General features: G+C 37.0%; 3 protein-coding genes across 15 annotated transcripts in view; 2 read left to right on the top strand and 1 right to left on the bottom strand.

Moving 5' to 3' along the window:
• Nucleotides 1–120: 120 nt before the first annotated feature.
• On the top strand, nt 121–17,201 carry LOC117569061 (ankyrin repeat domain-containing protein 11). Of its 3 annotated transcripts, none has more exons than XM_052004703.1 (3): nt 121–354; nt 1,507–3,206; nt 17,022–17,201. In XM_052004703.1, the coding sequence occupies exons 1-3, from the start codon at nt 222–224 to the stop codon at nt 17,199–17,201; spliced, it is 2,013 nt and encodes a 670-aa protein (XP_051860663.1). In that variant the 5' UTR covers nt 121–221. The 3 variants fall into 3 exon arrangements, with proteins under 3 accessions (XP_051860663.1, XP_051860662.1, XP_034105964.1); XM_052004702.1 differs by lacking the exon at nt 17,022–17,201 and adding an exon at nt 10,161–10,497; XM_034250073.2 differs by lacking the exon at nt 17,022–17,201 and adding an exon at nt 3,269–3,639 and having other exon boundaries at nt 123–354.
• LOC117569065 (hsp70-binding protein 1) lies at nt 3,471–18,687 on the bottom strand. Of its 5 annotated transcripts, none has more exons than XM_052004705.1 (5): nt 18,537–18,687; nt 4,675–4,752; nt 4,072–4,609; nt 3,806–4,014; nt 3,471–3,753 (listed from the first exon to the last, which is right to left on the bottom strand). In XM_052004705.1, the coding sequence occupies exons 1-5, from the start codon at nt 18,573–18,575 to the stop codon at nt 3,706–3,708; spliced, it is 912 nt and encodes a 303-aa protein (XP_051860665.1). In that variant the 5' UTR covers nt 18,576–18,687; the 3' UTR covers nt 3,471–3,705. The 5 variants fall into 5 exon arrangements, with proteins under 5 accessions (XP_051860665.1, XP_051860664.1, XP_034105970.1 ...); XM_052004704.1 differs by lacking the exon at nt 4,675–4,752 and adding an exon at nt 11,543–11,620 and having other exon boundaries at nt 18,537–18,682; XM_034250079.2 differs by lacking the exon at nt 18,537–18,687 and adding an exon at nt 4,815–4,966.
• LOC117566431 (intermembrane lipid transfer protein Vps13D) overlaps nt 5,068–20,201 on the top strand; it is a 28,104-nt gene continuing 12,970 nt past the window's right edge. Inside the window, exons 1-4 of one of the 7 annotated variants that reach the window (XM_052004698.1) lie at nt 7,565–7,904; nt 15,032–15,939; nt 16,006–16,142; nt 16,230–16,364. In XM_052004698.1, coding sequence (XP_051860658.1) covers nt 15,116–15,939; nt 16,006–16,142; nt 16,230–16,364 — 1,096 coding nt within the window. In that variant the 5' untranslated portion in view covers nt 7,565–7,904; nt 15,032–15,115. Of the gene's footprint in view, nt 5,291–5,453; nt 5,683–5,749; nt 6,541–7,564; nt 7,905–14,042; nt 14,768–15,031; nt 15,940–16,005; nt 16,143–16,229; nt 16,365–20,201 lie in introns of those variants that run through there. The other 6 variants (XM_052004697.1, XM_052004696.1, XM_052004695.1 and 3 more) reach the window with 6 other exon arrangements.

Raw genomic sequence — 20,201 nt, 5'->3', positions numbered from 1 at the left:
GATAACGAATGATAGGAGTGAGCTGATAATGTGACCGCACTTTTATTTGCGAATTATTTATTTTCTTGCGCAACAGTTGGTCACACTACAGCGTGATTAATGTGATTCTATTGAGTGATTTAATAATAACAAACAAACGGGCACACTACATTAATTCAGTCGTAGTTCTTGTTTTTGTTCAACATTTTAAGTTTTCGTGTTTGCTGTTGAATTTAAGTATTATGCCACCCCCAAGACCAAAGGGGATAGGATTTAATACAGGGGTCACACCAGCTAGGCCCAGCTCAAACACCCCCATGTCGGAAAGACAACAAATGGCGTTATTAATCCAAATGACAGCAACCTCCTCAACAGGTAAACCAAACGCACCAAAATACAACGCTCTTAAAGCATAAACAATTTGTTAAATGTGTTTAATTACATAAGTAAACGCTAAAGTCGGCGGCAATAAAGTGTTTAGATAAAAACAATAAGTTACAGTGCTGTAAAAAACATATGTTTTGAGGGCGTCGTAATATGCAGCCATTGTACCACTCACACATACAATTCAGCCCGTCACATGTACGTCTGTGTATGTGTGTGTAAATTTTCATGTAGATACATATGTATGTATGTATGTGCTTGCAATTTTCAGTGTGATCTTTTTCACTTCGCGTGAGTGGTAAAACTGTGTGAGCAAGTGTTTGTAATAAGTAACAAAAGGGTAAACTATAAACAATATATATTCGTAAAACATCTAAGTACTTGTAATGAAATAGTTACTTCATCGGAAAAGTTTTATTCCAGCGTAATAACAAAGAAAAGCAATAGGAGCAGTATGGCCATCAAACTTTTTTTGTTCACGCCTCTGACATTCTGGGTTTTTTCTTCATTGCTACGAAGTTGGCCAGTGCTACCCATTGCAGCCTTTATAACTCTCTTTTCGATGTAGTGAATTTTAAACTACCCATTTCGATAGAAAGAAATTCTAACTATATTATAACTTAAAGAAAATATATATACATGTGTAACTTGACAGAAAATGTATTCATTTGAGACTCTGTAATACATACATAAATGTATATTTTAGATCCCAAAAAACAAATAGTAAGCTAGAGACACGCCCTCGGCCGCTAAAGAATACAAAAGAAAAAAGAAATTGTGGCCGGTGTTTTAAAGCTGCAAGGACGAAAATCTAGATACATTCGGAAAATTTAATAACGATGTAATAATACATTTGGAAGCCATTTAACAAAATTATAGGGTTGAAGTTGAGGTCTTATGCTACGTCTCTTTCACTTAAAATTCTTCTTTAAATATAGTATTCCATCTTGAATAGAAGTTGAATAGAGTCGACTTTCTCAATTAGAAATACATTTTAGCTTAAATCAGCCTTTCGGGCGAAATATTGTTTTTACTTAAACAAATTTTTCTTAAAATAGTGTTGTGACTGCAGTATACTTCTTATTTTCAACCATATTCAAACACAATAGTAATTAAATTAAATTTCCGCATAATCCTTTTTAGAGACATCGCGTGCGCATTCAAAGAAAAATGATAAAAAGGGAGATGCAACAACAGAAATTGATGAGCAGCTCAATGCTACGGAAAAGCAATTAGAAGTCGCTGAAGGTAAAGAGAAGGCGTCAGCAGCTAACGATGATGGAGGCGGCATCACGGCGGATGGCAAAAATGTCGAACCAACTATAGTGCAAAGCGTGACAAGTACAAAGCGTAGTTATTCGGATGTAGAGGAAGATTTCGAGGAACATGCTGGCGGCGATGATGTGAAAAAGAAGAAACGAAAAGATTTGGATAATGCAGCGAAAGATGTGAAAAGCGCATCCCTCAAGTTATCCTCAAAGATTGATAAGAACACAAAGCAAGCGTCGGCAAAGAATTCCCCATCGGCGACAGGCAGTAAATCAAGCACAACTGTGGCAACCGCCGCCGCCAACGCGGAGAAGGAAGCGGACGTGAACAAGGCCGTTGACATTGAAAATGAAACAGAAGGCGGCAGCAGTGAGGATTATAAGAGCAATGATAGTCTCTATAATGGAGGATTGAAGGTACCACCTCTGAAAATTGTGATTCCCCAGCAGAATTGTTCAATCGACACCGATGGTAATGTGTTGCGAAAAGTAGCCGCATCAAAGAATGCAGCATTGCCGTATGTGGTCAGCTCGAATAGCGATTCCATTGACAATCAACAATTGCTATCAACTACCAATCAACAACAATGCCTCAGCCCGCATGAGAGTCCACAGAAAGTGAACATTGCCTGTTCCTCCACAATACTGGATGATAAGAACATTAAACTATTCAATGACGAAAAGAATCTAAGAGTCTTGCGTAGCTCATACAGAAGCTGTGTGACAAGCGCCGAACGCAGCTCGAACAATTCATCACCGCAAATGCAAAGTAGTTCCCCATCGCCAGCGTCATCGAATCATGCCAATGATAATGCCGACATTAAGGTATCATATACAAATATGACATCGAGCCCAATTCAACACAATCAATTCGATCATGACGTTTTACCGAATGTGCCCAGTCCATCGACTTCATCCACATCCTCGTCCAAGGAGATAATCTCATCATCGAACGCTGACTTGCATCCGCGCAAACGAAAAATAAGACCCAAAAATATTAATGATGATAGCTCCAAAACCCCCCAAGCAGCTGATACGTCGTCCGTAACCACTGGCGAATCGCATCCACATGATTATCCATTCACAAATGGATTCCAAATGTTTTTGAATATTCGCCGACAAGTTGAGAAGAAATGGAAGAATTTGTATCCGGTAAAACCGCGTCCGCCACAAGGATACAATGATTATCTGCTCACAAAGAAATCATACCTTCTCAATAAAGATGTAAATACCCCCGAAATTGAAATACCCGATGCTATTCCTGAGAGTATGAGATCCTTCTATGTGCAACAGGAAAAGGCCAGGCGAGAACTGGTCGAGGAGCATACGGTGGAGCGTGAAAAGCTATGTTTAAATGTTGAACAAGAAATCATTCGAGTGCATTCGAAGGCAGCTAGAAGTTTATCTGGACAAATTGCACCGTATTCCGTTTGTACATTCTTAAAAGACGATGAAATTTACAATATGATTACCCCAGAGCAAGATGAGAAAGAGAAGAGTGCACGATGTCGCTTCAATGGTCGCTTGCTACTGAGCTGGCTGCAAGATGTGGACGACAAGTGGGAGAAAATCAAGGTAGGTTCTTATTATTTACGCCCGTATTTCCGATTTATTTATTAACATCCTTCTCTTTGCAGGAATCTATGGTTTTGCGGCAGCATAATGAGGCAGAGAGCCTGCATGCCATCCAAGTAATGGATTGGAATATCTGCCTAAAACAAAACAAATTGTGTGACTACATATTTGAGTCCAGTGTGGACAAGAATCACGTGCCTATCGTACATGTCGGAGAGGATTTTGATACATTGCCAGCATGAAAATGTACGGAAATTAAGTTAATAAGTTACAATATACTTTATTTTTACAATATGTGTATTGATTACTTCATTTTTTTTAAACGTCACATTTATTTATTGTATATGCTCTCAATAAACATAAGCTAAGAGTCCACACGCAATTCAAAAGCTTCCTATGTTAAGGCATATTAAAAGCAAAGCTTCGCAAATTAGTTTTTATAACGTTTTGCTATATTCTTAATATTATAAATTAGTTCACAATTGGAGTAACATTTCATTTACTTGGAAATTGTATTCAATACAGTTCTCGCATACTGAATCGTCTCCTGAAACATAAATTTAATTAATCGATTATAGTATTTTTCCACAATAACTTACTTCACAAGTATCCGCCAAAGCTTTGTTATTGATAATTTGCTTAAGTGTCACAGCAGCTTCCTTCTGTTGGGATGAAGGAATTTTCCATTTGCTATTCACGGAAAGTGCCGATAAAGCGTATAGAGTGGCTTCTTGTTTATCGTCATATTCGTCTTTAGCCTCCAGCTTGCTTAAAAGGATTTGCGCCGCATTTTGCTTATTAACGAGATCTAGAAAAGTCGCAAATATTACTGACTAAGCAGACGACCCGGAATGAAAGTGGTTACCTCGGAATGAATTGTCATTTGATGATAAGGTCGCTATAAGGAATGCCGCTTTAATGTACACTGGGCTATGATTCGAACTTAAACAGGCCAAGATTTGTTTAACGCCATTTGTGCGCAAAAACTCTTTGAGACCAGCTGGAAAGTTTTGCACCAAGGAGGAAACAGCATAGATGGAACCCTTGGCCAAGTCCTCATCAGTGTCATTCATAGTGGACGTGAGCACAGGAATCAACTTTTCATTCAAGAAATAGTTCTGACAGAACTCATTATTTTGAGCCATTTCTGCGACTATATAAATGGACTGTGGCCGCAAATCGCGATTCGGAGTTCTGATATATGCCAACAAAGTTGTTATGCCACCAACTTTCACAAACGAATTGGCAGCATCGATATCATCAATATTATCACGAATTATAACCAAACACTCCAATTTCTCGGCCGTGCTTATGGAATCATTGTTCAACTTGGCGAGTGCGTATTGAACTTCATCGACCGTCATTGACATCGATTGCAAGGCGCCTTGTAGGAATTCTTGTTTCTAAAAAGATTTATGTGCATATAGCTTAAACAGTCATAGATTATGTGTGGAAGCCGTATAACTACCTGCGTATCTATGTTATCAAGGTTTTCAGCTGGTTCGGCGTCTTCTCCTGTATGTTCAACTGCTAGTCTAAGCAATCCCTGGAGAAAATTAAATAATTAATGCAATGTCTAAATCACACAAGTTGTACTCCTATGATTACCTCTAAATTTTGTTTATGTTTCGGAGGTACTCTAGACATTTTTATTGTTTACTTTTAAATGTTTGCTTGAAATATAAAACTATTCGCATGTGTGATTGATTTGTAAATAAATGAGTAAACATGTGGGCAGCGTGACCGCAACTTGAAAATAACAGATATTTCTAGAAAATATACCAATATACCATCAAATTAGCCACTTAATAATATTCAAAAAATATACTCTTTGCGTACCAAAAAGTAATATACTCAAAATACTGCAACGTTGCGTATCATACATTTCTTTTATTTTTGAGTTTTGGGCTGGTGAAATTAAAATTTATTTGTAGTTTTTTGTATGTCAGAGTGCTCAGCTCCACAAAACGGCACAGCTTGAAGTCCATCAGCAAAATCTGCTTAAATTTTCGTTTTAAAAATTGCCTATGACAATATCATTGTATTATATTATGCATATGCAATGAATACAATAAAATGAGTAAGTAAGTAATTATAAATAGTTTAATATGAATTATAAATAGTTTAACATGAAAATAAATGCCTTTGAATTATGAATTCAATTGCTGTTGGTCCATCAATTTTCCGTTCCATGCCAACGTTTCAATTCAAATCTACGTTTTTACTCTACATGTTATGTTTTTACAGCTGATATTAGACTACGTTGGATTAAGTGTTTTTGCTTGTGTGCATCAGATCATCTGTAAAACCATAATAAAAGCAAACAAATAGTGCGGAGTGCAGATTTAAGTGTTGCCGTCCAATTGTGCGGCAGTCATAATGTTAGGGGACTTGATAACATGGGTGTTAAACACATACCTCGGCAAGTATTTGGAAAACTTGAACTCTGCCCAGTTATCTGTTGCGTTGTTATCAGGTAAATACTCTAAACATGAAATTTCATCAATTGCCTGAATAAACAAATACCATTTGTTGTATTCTAGGGGAAGTAGAGCTCGAAAACATTCCAATTCGCAAGGATGCGTTACGTTCCGTCGGTCTGCCCATCGAAGTGTCGTCGGGAAGTATTGGTAAAATTAAGCTTCAGGTGCCGGTTCGACAATTTCGCACGTCACCATGGTGCATCTCTGTGGAAGGATTATTTTGTGTCGTTTGTCCCAAAGACTTCGAAAACTGGGATGAGGCCAAAGAGAAGCTTATGGACTTGGAGTACAAGCAATCCGTGTTGGATACGGCTGAAGCCAATTGGCGCTCCGAGAAAGGCAAACAGGTGGAATCCTATTACTTTTCATCGTACAACAATTGGCTTAAATATGGCACAAATATGGCCACAAATATCATCGACAACATTGAGCTGAAAATCAATGATGTGCACTTTCGCTACGAAGACATCGTCGATGTTGGCAACAGCAAAATTGCCGCTGGCATTCGAATTGGTTCGTTGACAGCTCAGACCTGTGATTCGAATTGGACAACGGGTGCAAACAAAACCATAAATAATGATGTTAACTACAAGATTGTAGAACTAAAAGAATTATCCCTGTACTGGGATACATTGCACGATGATATCAAGTGTCAGAAGTTCACGAATCAAGAACTATTACAGCATATGAATCCGACGTGTCAATTGCGACCACACGACTTCATCATTAAGCCCATAAGTGCAACCGCCAGATGGAAACGTGAAAAGTCACCACAGGTTATTCGTTCCAAGGAGAAGCCACGGGTCTCTTGTGATCTTCAAGTGCCGGAAGTCATCATAGTGTTGTCGAAGGTAAGTTGGCTATCGTTCTTGTATTCTGAAAATGTTAATATCATAAACTTGGTATCGTAAAGTAGATAAGTCGAAGGTTGCGAAAGAAAGCCAACAATTAAAAAGACTCTAAATTCTTGGTTTGTTTGTCAACGAAAGTAAAATTTATCTTTCTGCAGATAAGATATTTAGGTAGCGACAGTGTTTAATAGAAAATTTACTTCACTGAAAGCTATAGAATATTTATTATTGTATTAGTATTTATTTTGTTTATTTTAAAGTCTTCTTTAAGTACTAAAATATTTCACTATTAATATTTCAGACACAACATGTCCAGATACAGGATAAACTTGCGGGAATTCGACAAATAAAGGAAATTTCGCAATACAGATTAAAAAGACCTGCATTCAGTATTTTGGAAAATCCCAGAGCCTGGTGGAAATATGTTCTCATCTGCCACGGACGGGAATTGAAAAAGAAGGACGAAAAGTATTTAACACTCAAAGAGAACTTAAGATATGTGCGTATCTATCAAGCGGTTATCTTAAATCCCAACGAAAATCTTTCTACGGAGGACAAAGAGTTTAAATCGTACATTGAAAGCGATCGTGCAGTGGCAGAATTAATCATACTGCGAAGGATATGTTTTGAGAAAACATTCACCAAAGGACTGGCGATTAAATCGTACAATGCCACAGGCAAGCGTATGTTATTTCACTGGTTTCCAAACTGGATGGGATGGTATGGTACGAATAATGCAGCCAGCACGGAACAGGACGAAACCCTGCAACATTTGGAAGATGATATATTGGTTGCTTTAGAACATTCACTGCAAAGCCAATCGAATTTAAAGTGTGATACAGTTTTTGGTTATTTTACGATTGAACTCCTTAAGGGAATTGTCATTTTACAAACAGAGGATGCGAAGAGCGAAAAGAATGCTTGCATGGAAATGCAATTTAATAATCTATCATCATTTCTGCAATTGAATCCGATGTTTACGTCCTATGTTGTTGGCATATCGTTGGGAGAAGTCTATTTTGCTGGATAAAACAAATAATGATTAAAAACACTGCTATTTAATAAAACCACAAACAGAAAGATCAACGTTAACGCATCAATCAGATCTGCGAATTACGACGACATCGACGAATAATCAGGATCCATTGTTTCAGCTGCAATACGAAAATGACGATCAATTGCAATATCGACTTTTAATTAAATCAAAGAGCTTGGATTTGATATATAATCCAGATGCACTTGATTGGTGTCTAAAGTTCTTTACCAAATCGAATAATGTGCGACCAATAATTGAGAATAAATATGAAACGGGCAAAGAAAATAACTTTTTAAATTCCTGGAATCAGCTGCTGCTGGGCAATGAGGTAAGTACGTGCTCTAAAAACAGAGTAGTGAATCACAAATTCTTTTTATTGCTAAATTTAAAGAGCGATCAACTTGTGTGAACTTTGCCACCTAACCATGACAAATCTATTCTGTTTGGTAATCGCTATTGCTTAAACATTTTGCGATTACCAATTTTTCGTAGTAGTAGCAACTTTATTACAATATTACATTCTCTTTTTATCAGCCAACAAATATGACCTTTGGGACTAAATGTTTTGAATTCATTTCATTTTAAGCAGAATCGCAAGAGTTGGACCTTTGAAATTGAAGTGTTTGCGCCACGTATTCTATTTTTGGAAAACTACAAAATCAACAATTCGTTAATGGCTCTCATGGATTTTGGGAAATTTCAATTGGTGAAAAACCGATTTTCAAAAGAGAGCACAATATTCACCACAAAGACTGTAGATAACTATACCACCGATAGCAATGGTGACGAGGAGGAAACATATTTGACACCATGCTCCACGCCACCGGGATCTGAGAAAAGTGGCTCCGAGTCGCCCACGATTCATGAGAACTTCTTCAGGGATGTGATGAACAAGAATAGTCAACTTGAAACTGTATTGCAGAGTAAAATTTACAATACATACACGATCAATTTCACAAATCTACAAGTGCTAGTCTGTAAATATCAGGAGAGATGGGAGACCAACTTGAAGTCGTCGTCCAACTTTCATTTGATTGACAAATTCAATATTACATTAACAATTAAACAGCGAATTGTTTTTACGTCAGATCCGGAATATCCTTCCTTTACGCTATTTGGCACTTGTCCATGATCTTGATTCATGGAAATGAAGAGCGCATTAAACATTTCCTAAATATTGTTTATCCAATTACAAATAGCTCACGGTTCAGGGATAAGAAAATACAAAAGCCGGAAAGTAAACTAATCGCTGATAATTATAATGTTAATGGAAGTCATTTGGTTGTTCAATTTGCAATTGGCCAACTGATTATTGAAATGCAATCAAAGGAGAAAAGTATTGCCGAACTGCAGATCATTGGAGCTAGAGCTGGTATTATAACGATGGGCGGTAAATCAACGATAACAATGTCGGTTCATGGCTTACTACTTGTGGATGCCATTCAGTCATTTGGCCCAGACTTTGAGCTATTGGTCGCTAGCCATCGAAACGTGGGGTAAGTAAATGCAGGTTAGGATTTTGAATTTCATTAGTTCAATTGTTTGTTTGTTTTTCTTTTCAGCATGGATAGTTTACTCTGGAAGTCTCAAACATAGCACAGCCTGTTCACCTGTTTCACCCAGCTCACCTGATCCAGCAGATTACCACAGACCAACCAGTCCACACATCATTAAGAAAGCCGTGCAAAAATATTCAAAGCGGGTACTTAAATTGCATTTAAATTTATTATTCTCCAAGACATCAACTTTTTATTTCCTGGTCCTTAAATTACTTTTATATTAATTTCAGAATCGACAGATTACTACGAAGAAAACGGAGTTTAAATGCTCTCATAAACATTGATATTGTGATTATTGCACCAAATGCGAATAATCCGAACTATGTGCACACCACCAAAATTGCTTTTCAATAGCTTGGAAATTATTGGTAAAACATGTGATAAACTTTAATTTAATAGATTTCATTTACAAAACTTTTATTTTTTTTGCAGCTAATCAAGAAACAATATTAGAGCTATTGAACTTCGCCGAAAGAATTTTCAATGGCCAACCAATAAGGAAAAATATGCGCCGACAAGTTGAGAAGAAATGGAAAAATTTGTATCCGGTAAAACCGCGTCCGCCACAAGGATACAATGATTATCTGCTCACAAAGAAATCATACCTTCTCAATAAAGATGTAAATACCCCCGAAATTGAAATACCCGATGCTATTCCTGAGAGTATGAGATCCTTCTATGTGCAACAGGAAAAGGCCAGGCGAGAACTGGTCGAGGAGCATACGGTGGAGCGTGAAAAGCTATGTTTGAACAAGAAATCATTCGAGTGCATTCGAAGGCAGCTAGAAGTTTATCCGGACAAATTGCACCGTATTCCGTTTGTACATTCTTAAAAGACGATGAAATTTACAATATGATTACCCCAGAGCAAGATGAGAAAGAGAAGAGTGCGCGATGTCGCTTTAATGGTCGCTTGCTACTGAGCTGGTTGCAAGATGTGGACGACAAGTGGGAGAAAATCAAGGTAGGTTCTTATTGATTACGCCCGTGTTTCCGATTTATTATTAACATCATTCTCTTTGCAGGAATCAATGGTTTTGAGGCAGCATAATGAGGCAGAGAGCCTGCATGCCATCCAAGTAATGGATTGGAATATCTGCCTAAAACAAAACAAATTGTGTGACTACATATTTGAGTCCAGTGTGGACAAGAATCACGTGCCTATCGTACATGTCGGAGAGGATTTTGATACATTGCCAGCATGAAAATGTACGGAAATTAAGTTAATAAGTTACAATATACTTTATTTTTACAATATGTGTATTGATTACTTCATTTTTTTTAAACGTCACATTTATTTATCGTATATGCTCTCAATAAACGTAAGCTAAGAGTCCACACGCAATTCAAAAGCTTCCTATGTTAAGGCATATTAAAAGCAAAGCTTCGCAAATGAGTTTTTATAACGTTTTGCTATATTCTTAATATTATAAATTAGTTCACAATTGTGGAAATTATTCAATACAGTTCTCGCATACTGAATCGTCTCCTGAAACATAAATTTAATTAATCGATTATAGTATTTTTCCACAATAACTTACTTCACAAGTATCCGCCAAAGCTTTGTTATTATTATTTGCTTAAGTGTCACAGCAGCTTCCTTCTGTTGGGATGAAGGAATTTTCCATTGCTATTCACGGAAAGTGCCGATAAAGCGTATAGAGTGGCTTCTTGTTTATCGTCATATTCGTCTTTAGCCTCCAGCTCGCTTAAAAGGATTTGCGCCGCATTTTGCTTATTAACCAGATCTAGAAAAGTCGCAAATATTACTGATTAAGCAGACGACCCGCAATGAAAGTGGTTACCTCGGAATGAATTGTCATTTGATGATAATGTCGCTATAAGGATGCCGCTTTAATGTACACTGAGCTATGATTCGAACTTAAACAGGACAAGATTTGTTTAACGCCATTTGTGCGCAGAAACTCTTTGAGACCAGCTGGAAAGTTTTGCACCAAGGAGGAAACAGCATAGATGGAACCCTTGGCCAAGTCCTCATCAGTGTCATTCATAGTGGACGTGAGCACAGGAATCAACTTTTCATTCAAGAAATAGTTCTGACAGAACTCATTATTTTGAGCCATTTCTGCGACTATATAAATGGACTGTGGCCGCAAATCGCGATTCGGAGTTCTGATATATGCCAACAAAGTTGTTATGCCACCAACTTTCACAAACGAATTGGCAGCATCGATATCATCAATATTATCACGAATTATAACCAAACACTCCAATTTCTCGGCCGTGCTTATGGAATCATTGTTCAACTTGGCGAGTGCGTATTGAACTTCATCGACCGTCATTGACATCGATTGCAAGGCGCCTTGTAGGAATTCTTGTTTCTAAAAAGATTTATGTGCATATAGCTTAAACAGTCATAGATTATGTGTGGAAGCCGTATAACTACCTGCGTATCTATGTTATCAAGGTTTTCAGCTGGTTCGGCGTCTTCTCCTGTATGTTCAACTGCTAGTCTAAGCAATCCCTGAGAAAATTAAATAATTAATGCAATGTCTAAATCACACAAGTTGTACTCCTATGATTACCTCTAAATTTTGTTTATGTTTTCGGAGGTACTCTAGACATTTTTATTGTTTACTTTTAAATGTTTGCTTGAAATATAAAACTATTCGCATGTGTGATTGATTTGTAAATAAATGAGTAAACATGTGGGCAGCGTGACCGCAACTTGAAAATAACAGATATTTCTAGAAAATATACCAATATACCATCAAATTAGCCACTAATAATATTCAAAAAATATACTCTTTGCGTACCAAAAAGTAATATACTCAAAATACTGCAACGTTGCGTATCATACATTTCTTTTATTTTTGAGTTTTGGGCTGGTGAAATTAAAATTTTATTTGTAGTTTTTTGTGTATGTCAGAGTGCTCAGCTCCACAAAACGGCACAGCTTGAAGTCCATCAGCAAAATCTGCTTAAATTTTCGTTTTAAAAATTGCCTATGACAATATCATTGTATTATATTATGCATATGCAATGAATACAATAAAAGTAAGTAAGTAATTATAAATAGTTTAATATGAATTATAAATAGTTTAACATGAAAATAAATGCTTTGAATTATGAATTCAATTGCTGTTGGTCCATCAATTTTCCGTTCCATGCCAACGTTTCAATTCAAATCTACGTTTTTACTCTACATGTTATGTTTTTACAGCTGATATTAGACTACGTTGGATTAAGTGTTTTTGCTTGTGTGCATCAGATCATCTGTAAAACCATAATAAAAGCAAACAAATAGTGCGGAGTGCAGATTTAAGTGTTGCCGTCCAATTGTGCGGCAGTCATAATGTTAGGGGACTTGATAACATGGGTGTTAAACACATACCTCGCAAGTATTTGGAAAACTTGAACTCTGCCCAGTTATCTGTTGCGTTGTTATCAGGTAAATACTCTAAACATGAAATTTCATCAATTGCCTGAATAAACAAATACCATTTGTTGTATTCTAGGGGAAGTAGAGCTCGAAAACATTCCAATTCGCAAGGATGCGTTACGTTCCGTCGGTCTGCCCATCGAAGTGTCGTCGGGAAGTATTGGTAAAATTAAGCTTCAGGTGCCGTTTCGACAATTTCGCACGTCACCATGGTGCATCTCTGTGGAAGGATTATTTTGTGTCGTTTGTCCCAAAGACTTCGAAACTGGATGAGGCCAAAGAGAAGCTTATGGACTTGGAGTACAAGCAATCCGTGTTGGATACGGCTGAAGCCAATTGGCGCTCCGAGAAAGGCAAACAGGTGGAATCCTATTACTTTTCATCGTACAACAATTGGCTTAAAATATGGCACAAATATGGCCACAAATATCATCGACAACATTGAGCTGAAAATCAATGATGTGCACTTTCGCTACGAAGACATCGTCGATGTTGGCAACAGCAAAATTGCCGCTGGCATTCGAATTGGTTCGTTGACAGCTCAGACCTGTGATTCGAATTGGACAACGGGTGCAAACAAAACCATAAATAATGATGTTAACTACAAGATTGTAGAACTAAAAGAATTATCCCTGTACTGGGATACATTGCACGATGATATCAAGTGTCAGAAGTTCACGAATCAAGAACTATTACAGCATATGAATCCGACGTGTCAATTGCGACCACACGACTTCATCATTAAGCCCATAAGTGCAACCGCCAGATGGAAACGTGAAAAGTCACCACAGGTTATTCGTTCCAAGGAGAAGCCACGGGTCTCTTGTGATCTTCAAGTGCCGGAAGTCATCATAGTGTTGTCGAAGGTAAGTTGGCTATCGTTCTTGTATTCTGAAAATGTTAATATCATAAACTTGGTATCGTAAAGTAGATAAGTCGAAGGTTGCGAAAGAAAGCCAACAATTAAAAAGACTCTAAATTCTTGGTTTGTTTGTCAACGAAAGTAAAATTTATCTTTCTGCAGATAAGATATTTAGGTAGCGACAGTGTTTAATAGAAAATTTACTTCACTGAAAGCTATAGAATATTTATTATTGTATTAGTATTTATTTTGTTTATTTTAAAGTCTTCTTTAAGTACTAAAATATTTCACTATTAATATTTCAGACACAACATGTCCAGATACAGGATAAACTTGCGGGAAATTCGACAAATAAAGGAAATTTCGCAAATACAGATTAAAAAGACCTGCATTCAGTATTTTGGAAAATCCCAGAGCCTGGTGGAAATATGTTCTCATCTGCCACGGACGGAAATTGAAAAAGAAGGACGAAAAGTATTTAACACTCAAAGAGAACTTAAGATATGTGCGTATCTATCAAGCGGTTATCTTAAATCCCAACGAAAATCTTTCTACGGAGGACAAGAGTTTAAATCGTACATTGAAAGCGATCGTGCAGTGGCAGAATTAATCATACTGCGAAGGATATGTTTTGAGAAACATTCACCAAAGGACTGGCGATTAAATCGTACAATGCCACAGGCAAGCGTATGTTATTTCACTGGTTTCCAAACTGGATGGGATGGTATGGTACGAATAATGCAGCCAGCACGGAACAGGACGAAACCCTGCAACATTTGGAAGATGATATATTGGTTGCTTTAGAACATTCACTGCAAAGCCAATCGAATTTAAAGTGTGATACAGTTTTTGGTTATTTTACGATTGAACTCCTTAAGGGAATTGTCATTTTACAAACAGAGGATGCGAAGAGCGAAAAGAATGCTTGCATGGAAATGCAATTTAATAATCTATCATCATTTCTGCAATTGAATCCGATGTTTACGTCCTATGTTGTTGGCATATCGTTGGGAGAAGTCTATTTGCTGGATAAAACAAATAATGATTAAAAACACTGCTATTTAATAAAACCACAAACAGAAAGATCAACGTTAACGCATCAATCAGATCTGCGAATTACGACGACATCGACGAATAATCAGGATCCATTGTTTCAGCTGCAATACGAAAATGACGATCAATTGCAATATCGACTTTTAATTAAATCAAAGAGCTTGGATTTGATATATAATCCAGATGCACTTGATTGGTGTCTAAAGTTCTTTACCAAATCGAATAATGTGCGACCAATAATTGAGAATAAATATGAAACGGGCAAAGAAAATAACTTTTTAAATTCCTGGAATCAGCTGCTGCTGGGCAATGAGGTAAGTACGTGCTCTAAAAACAGAGTAGTGAATCACAAATTCTTTTTATTGCTAAATTTAAAAAGAGCGATCAACTTGTGTGAACTTTGCCACCTAACCATGACAAATCTATTCTGTTTTGGTAATCGCTATTGCTTAAACATTTTGCGATTACCAATTTTTCGTAGTAGTAGCAACTTTATTACAATATTACATTCTCTTTTTATCAGCCAACAAATATGACCTTTGGGACTAAATGTTTTGAATTCATTTCATTTTAAGCAGAATCGCAAGAGTTGGACCTTTGAAATTGAAGTGTTTGCGCCACGTATTCTATTTTTGGAAAACTACAAAATCAACAATTCGTTAATGGCTCTCATGGATTTTGGGAAATTTCAATTGGTGAAAACCGATTTTCAAAAGAAGAGCACAATATTCACCACAAAGACTGTAGATAACTATACCACCGATAGCAATGGTGACGAGGAGGAAACATATTTGACACCATGCTCCACGCCACCGGGATCTGAGAAAAGTGGCTCCGAGTCGCCCACGATTCATGAGAACTTCTTCAGGGATGTGATGAACAAGAATAGTCAACTTGAAACTGTATTGCAGAGTAAAATTTACAATACATACACGATCAATTTCACAAATCTACAAGTGCTAGTCTGTAAATATCAGGAGAGATGGGAGACCAACTTGAAGTCGTCGTCCAACTTTCATTTGATTGACAAATTCAATATTACATTAACAATTAAACAGCGAATTGTTTTTACGTCAGATCCGGAATATCCTTCCTTTACGCTATTTGGCACTTGTCCCATGATCTTGATTCATGGAAATGAAGAGCGCATTAAACATTTCCTAAATATTGTTTATCCAATTACAAATAGCTCACGGTTCAGGGATAAGAAAATACAAAAGCCGGAAAGTAAACTAATCGCTGATAATTATAATGTTAATGGAAGTCATTTGGTTGTTCAATTTGCAATTGGCCAACTGATTATTGAAATGCAATCAAAGGAGAAAAGTATTGCCGAACTGCAGATCATTGGAGCTAGAGCTGGTATTATAACGATGGGCGGTAAATCAACGATAACAATGTCGGTTCATGGCTTACTACTTGTGGATGCCATTCAGTCATTTGGCCCAGACTTTGAGCTATTGGTCGCTAGCCATCGAAACGTGGGGTAAGTAAATGCAGGTTAGGATTTTGAATTTCATTAGTTCAATTGTTTGTTTGTTTTTCTTTTCAGCATGGATAGTTACTCTGGAAGTCTCAAACATAGCACAGCCTGTTCACCTGTTTCACCCAGCTCACCTGATCCAGCAGATTACCACAGACCAACCAGTCCACACATCATTAAGAAAGCCGTGCAAAATATTCAAAGCGGTACTTAAATTGCATTTAAATTTATTATTCTCCAAGACATCAACTTTTTATTTCCTGGTCCTTAAATTACTTTTATATTAATTTCAGAATCGACAGATTACTACGAAGAAACGGAGTTAAATGCTCTCATAAACATTGATATTGTGATTATTGCACCAAATGCGAATAATCCGAACTATGTGCACACCACCAAAATTGCTTTCAATAGCTTGGAAATTATTGGTAAACATGTGATAAACTTTAATTTAATAGATTTCATTTACAAAACTTTTATTTTTTTTGCAGCTAATCAAGAAACAATATTAGAGCTATTGAACTTCGCCGAAAGAATTTTCAATGGCCAACCAATAAGGAAAAATATGCGCCGACAAGTTGAGAAGAAATGGAAAAATTTGTATCCGGTAAAACCGCGTCCGCCACAAGGATACAATGATTATCTGCTCACAAAGAAATCATACCTTCTCAATAAAGATGTAAATACCCCCGAAATTGAAATACCCGATGCTATTCCTGAGAGTATGAGATCCTTCTATGTGCAACAGGAAAAGGCCAGGCGAGAACTGGTCGAGGAGCATACGGTGGAGCGTGAAAAGCTATGTTTGAACAAGAAATCATTCGAGTGCATTCGAAGGCAGCTAGAAGTTTATCCGGACAAATTGCACCGTATTCCGTTTGTACATTCTTAAAAGACGATGAAATTTACAATATGATTACCCCAGAGCAAGATGAGAAAGAGAAGAGTGCGCGATGTCGCTTTAATGGTCGCTTGCTACTGAGCTGGTTGCAAGATGTGGACGACAAGTGGGAGAAAATCAAGGTAGGTTCTTATTGATTACGCCCGTGTTTCCGATTTATTTATTAACATCATTTTCTTTGCAGGAATCAATGGTTTTGAGGCAGCATAATGAGGCAGAGAGCCTGCATGCCATCCAAGTAATGGATTGGAATATCTGCCTAAAACAAAACAAATTGTGTGACTACATATTTGAGTCCAGTGTGGACAAGAATCACGTGCCTATCGTACATGTCGGAGAGGATTTTGATACATTGCCAGCATGAAAATGTACGGAAATTAAGTTAATAAGTTACAATATACTTTATTTTTACAATATGTGTATTGATTACTTCATTTTTTTTAAACGTCACATTTATTTATCGTATATGCTCTCAATAAACGTAAGCTAAGAGTCCACACGCAATTCAAAAGCTTCCTATGTTAAGGCAAATTAAAAGCAAAGCTTTGCAAATGAGTTTATATAACGTTTTGTTATGTTTTTAATATTATAAATTAGTTCACAATTGTGTGTTCAATACAGTTCTCGCATACTGAATCATCTCCTGAAACATAAATTTAATTAATTAATCGAATATAGCATTTTTCCACAAGAACTTACTTCACAAGTATCCGCCAAAGCTTTGTTATTAATTATTTGCTTAAGTGTCACAGTAGCTTCCTTCCGCTGGTAAGAGGGAATTTTCCATTTGCTATTCACGGAAAGTGCCGATAAAGCATATAGAGTGGCTTCTTGTTTAAAGTCATATTCGTCTTTAGCCTCCAGCTCGCTTAAAAGGATTTGCCCCGCATTTTGCTTATTAACCAGATCTAGAAAAGTCGCAAATATTACTGATTAAGCCGACAACCCGCAATGAAAGTGGTTACCTCGGAATGAATTGTCATTTGATGATAATGTCGCTATAAGGTATGCCGCTTGAATGTACACTGAGCTATGATTGGAGCTCAAACAGGACAAGATTTGTTTAACGCCATTTGTGCGCAGAAACTCTTTGAGACCAGCTGGAAAGTTTTGCACCAACGACGAAACAGCAAGGATGGAACCCTTGGCCAAGTCCTCATCAGTGTCATTCATAGTGGACGTGAGCACAGGAATCAACTTTTCATTCAAGAAATAGTTCTGACAAAACTCATTGTTTTGAGCCAGTTCTGCGACTATATAAATGGAAAGTGGCCGCAAATCACGATTCGGAGTTCTGATATATGACAATAAAGTTGTTATGTAACCAAGTTTCACAAACGAATTGGCAGTATCGAAGTCGCGAATATCATCACGAATTATTTTCAAACAATCCAATTTCTCGGCCGTGCTTATGGAATCATTGTTCAAATTGGCGAGTGCGTATTTATCGACATCGATTGACATCGATTGCAATGCGCCATGTAGAAATTCTTGTTTCTAAAAAGATTTACATATATGCATAGAGATTCATAGATTATGAGTGGAAACCGTATAACTACCTGAGTATCTATGTTATCAAGGTTTTCAGCTGGTTCGGCATCTTCTCCTGTATGTTCAACTGCTAGTCTAAGCAGCCCCTGGAAAAAATTAAATAATTAATGCAAAGTCTAAATCACACAAGTTGAACTCCTATGATTACCTCTAAATTTTGCTTATGTTTAGGAGGTACTCTAGACATTTTAATTGTTTACTTTTAAATGTTTGCTTGAAATATATAAAAATATTCGCATGTGTGATTGATTTGTAAATAAATGAGTAAACATGTGGGTAGCGTGACAGATATTTCTAGAAAATATACCAATATACCATCAAATTAGTCCCCTAATAATAGTCGAAAAATATACTCTTAGCGTACCAAAAAGTAATATACTCAAAATACTGCAACGTTGCGTATCATACATTTGTTTTATTTCTGAAATTTAGGCTGATGAAATTAAAATTTTTTTGTAGTTTTTTGTATGTCAGATTGGTCACCTCCAGAAAACGGCACAGCTTGAATCCCATCAGCAAAATCTGCTTAAATTTTTGTTATAAAAATTGCCTATGACAATAACTTTGTATAAATGTATTACGCATATGCAATGAATATAATAAAATGAGTAAGTAATTATAAATAGTTTAAAATTAAAATAAATGTCTTTGAAATAGCAATTGCTATTGGTCCATCAATTTTCCGTTCCATGCCAACGTTTCAATTCAAATCTACGTTTTTACTCTACATGTTATGTTTATACAGCTGATATTAGACTACGTTGGATTAAGTGTTTTTGCTTGTGTGCATCAGATCATCTGTAAAACCATAATAAAAGCAAACAAATAGTGCGGAGTGCAGATTTAAGTGTTGCCGTCCAACTGTGCGGCAGTCATAATGTTAGGGGACTTGATAACATGGGTGTTAAACACATACCTCGGCAAGTATTTGGAAAACTTGAACTCTGCCCAGTTATCTGTTGCGTTGTTATCAGGTAAATACTCTAAACATAAAATTTCATCAATTGCCTGAATAAACAAATACCATTTGTTGTATTCTAGGGGAAGTAGAGCTCGAAAACATTCCAATTCGCAAGGATGCGTTACGCTCCTTCGGTCTGCCCATCGAAGTGTCGTCGGGAAGTATTGGTAAAATTAAGCTTCAGGTGCCGGTTCGACAATTTCGCACGTCACCATGGTGCATCTCAGTGGAAGGATTATTTTGTGTCGTTTGTCCCAAAGACTTCGAAAACTGGGATGAGGCCAAAGAGAAGCTTATGGACTTGGAGTACAAGCAATCCGTGTTGGATACGGCTGAAGCCAATTGGCGCTCCGAGAAAGGCAAACAGGTGGAATCCTATTACTTTTCATCGTACAACAATTGGCTTAAATATGGCACAAATATGGCCACAAATATCATCGACAACATTGAGCTGAAAATCAATGATGTGCACTTTCGCTACGAAGACATCGTCGATGTTGGCAACAGCAAAATTGCCGCTGGCATTCGAATTGGTTCGTTGACAGCTCAGACCTGTGATTCGAATTGGACAACGGGTGCAAACAAAACCATAAATAATGATGTTAACTACAAGATTGTAGAACTAAAAGAATTATCCCTGTACTGGGATACATTGCACGATGATATCAAGTGTCAGAAGTTCACGAATCAAGAACTATTACAGCATATGAATCCGACGTGTCAATTGCGACCACACGACTTCATCATTAAGCCCATAAGTGCAACCGCCAGATGGAAACGTGAAAAGTCACCACAGGTTATTTCGTTCCAAGGAGAAGCCACGGGTCTCTTGTGATCTTCAAGTGCCGGAAG

The sequence above is a fragment of the Drosophila albomicans genome, chromosome 3 (assembly GCF_009650485.2).
Source record: "Drosophila albomicans strain 15112-1751.03 chromosome 3, ASM965048v2, whole genome shotgun sequence".
Taxonomy (NCBI): Eukaryota; Metazoa; Arthropoda; class Insecta; order Diptera; family Drosophilidae; genus Drosophila; species Drosophila albomicans.
This window is presented reverse-complemented; position numbering and strand designations above follow the sequence as displayed.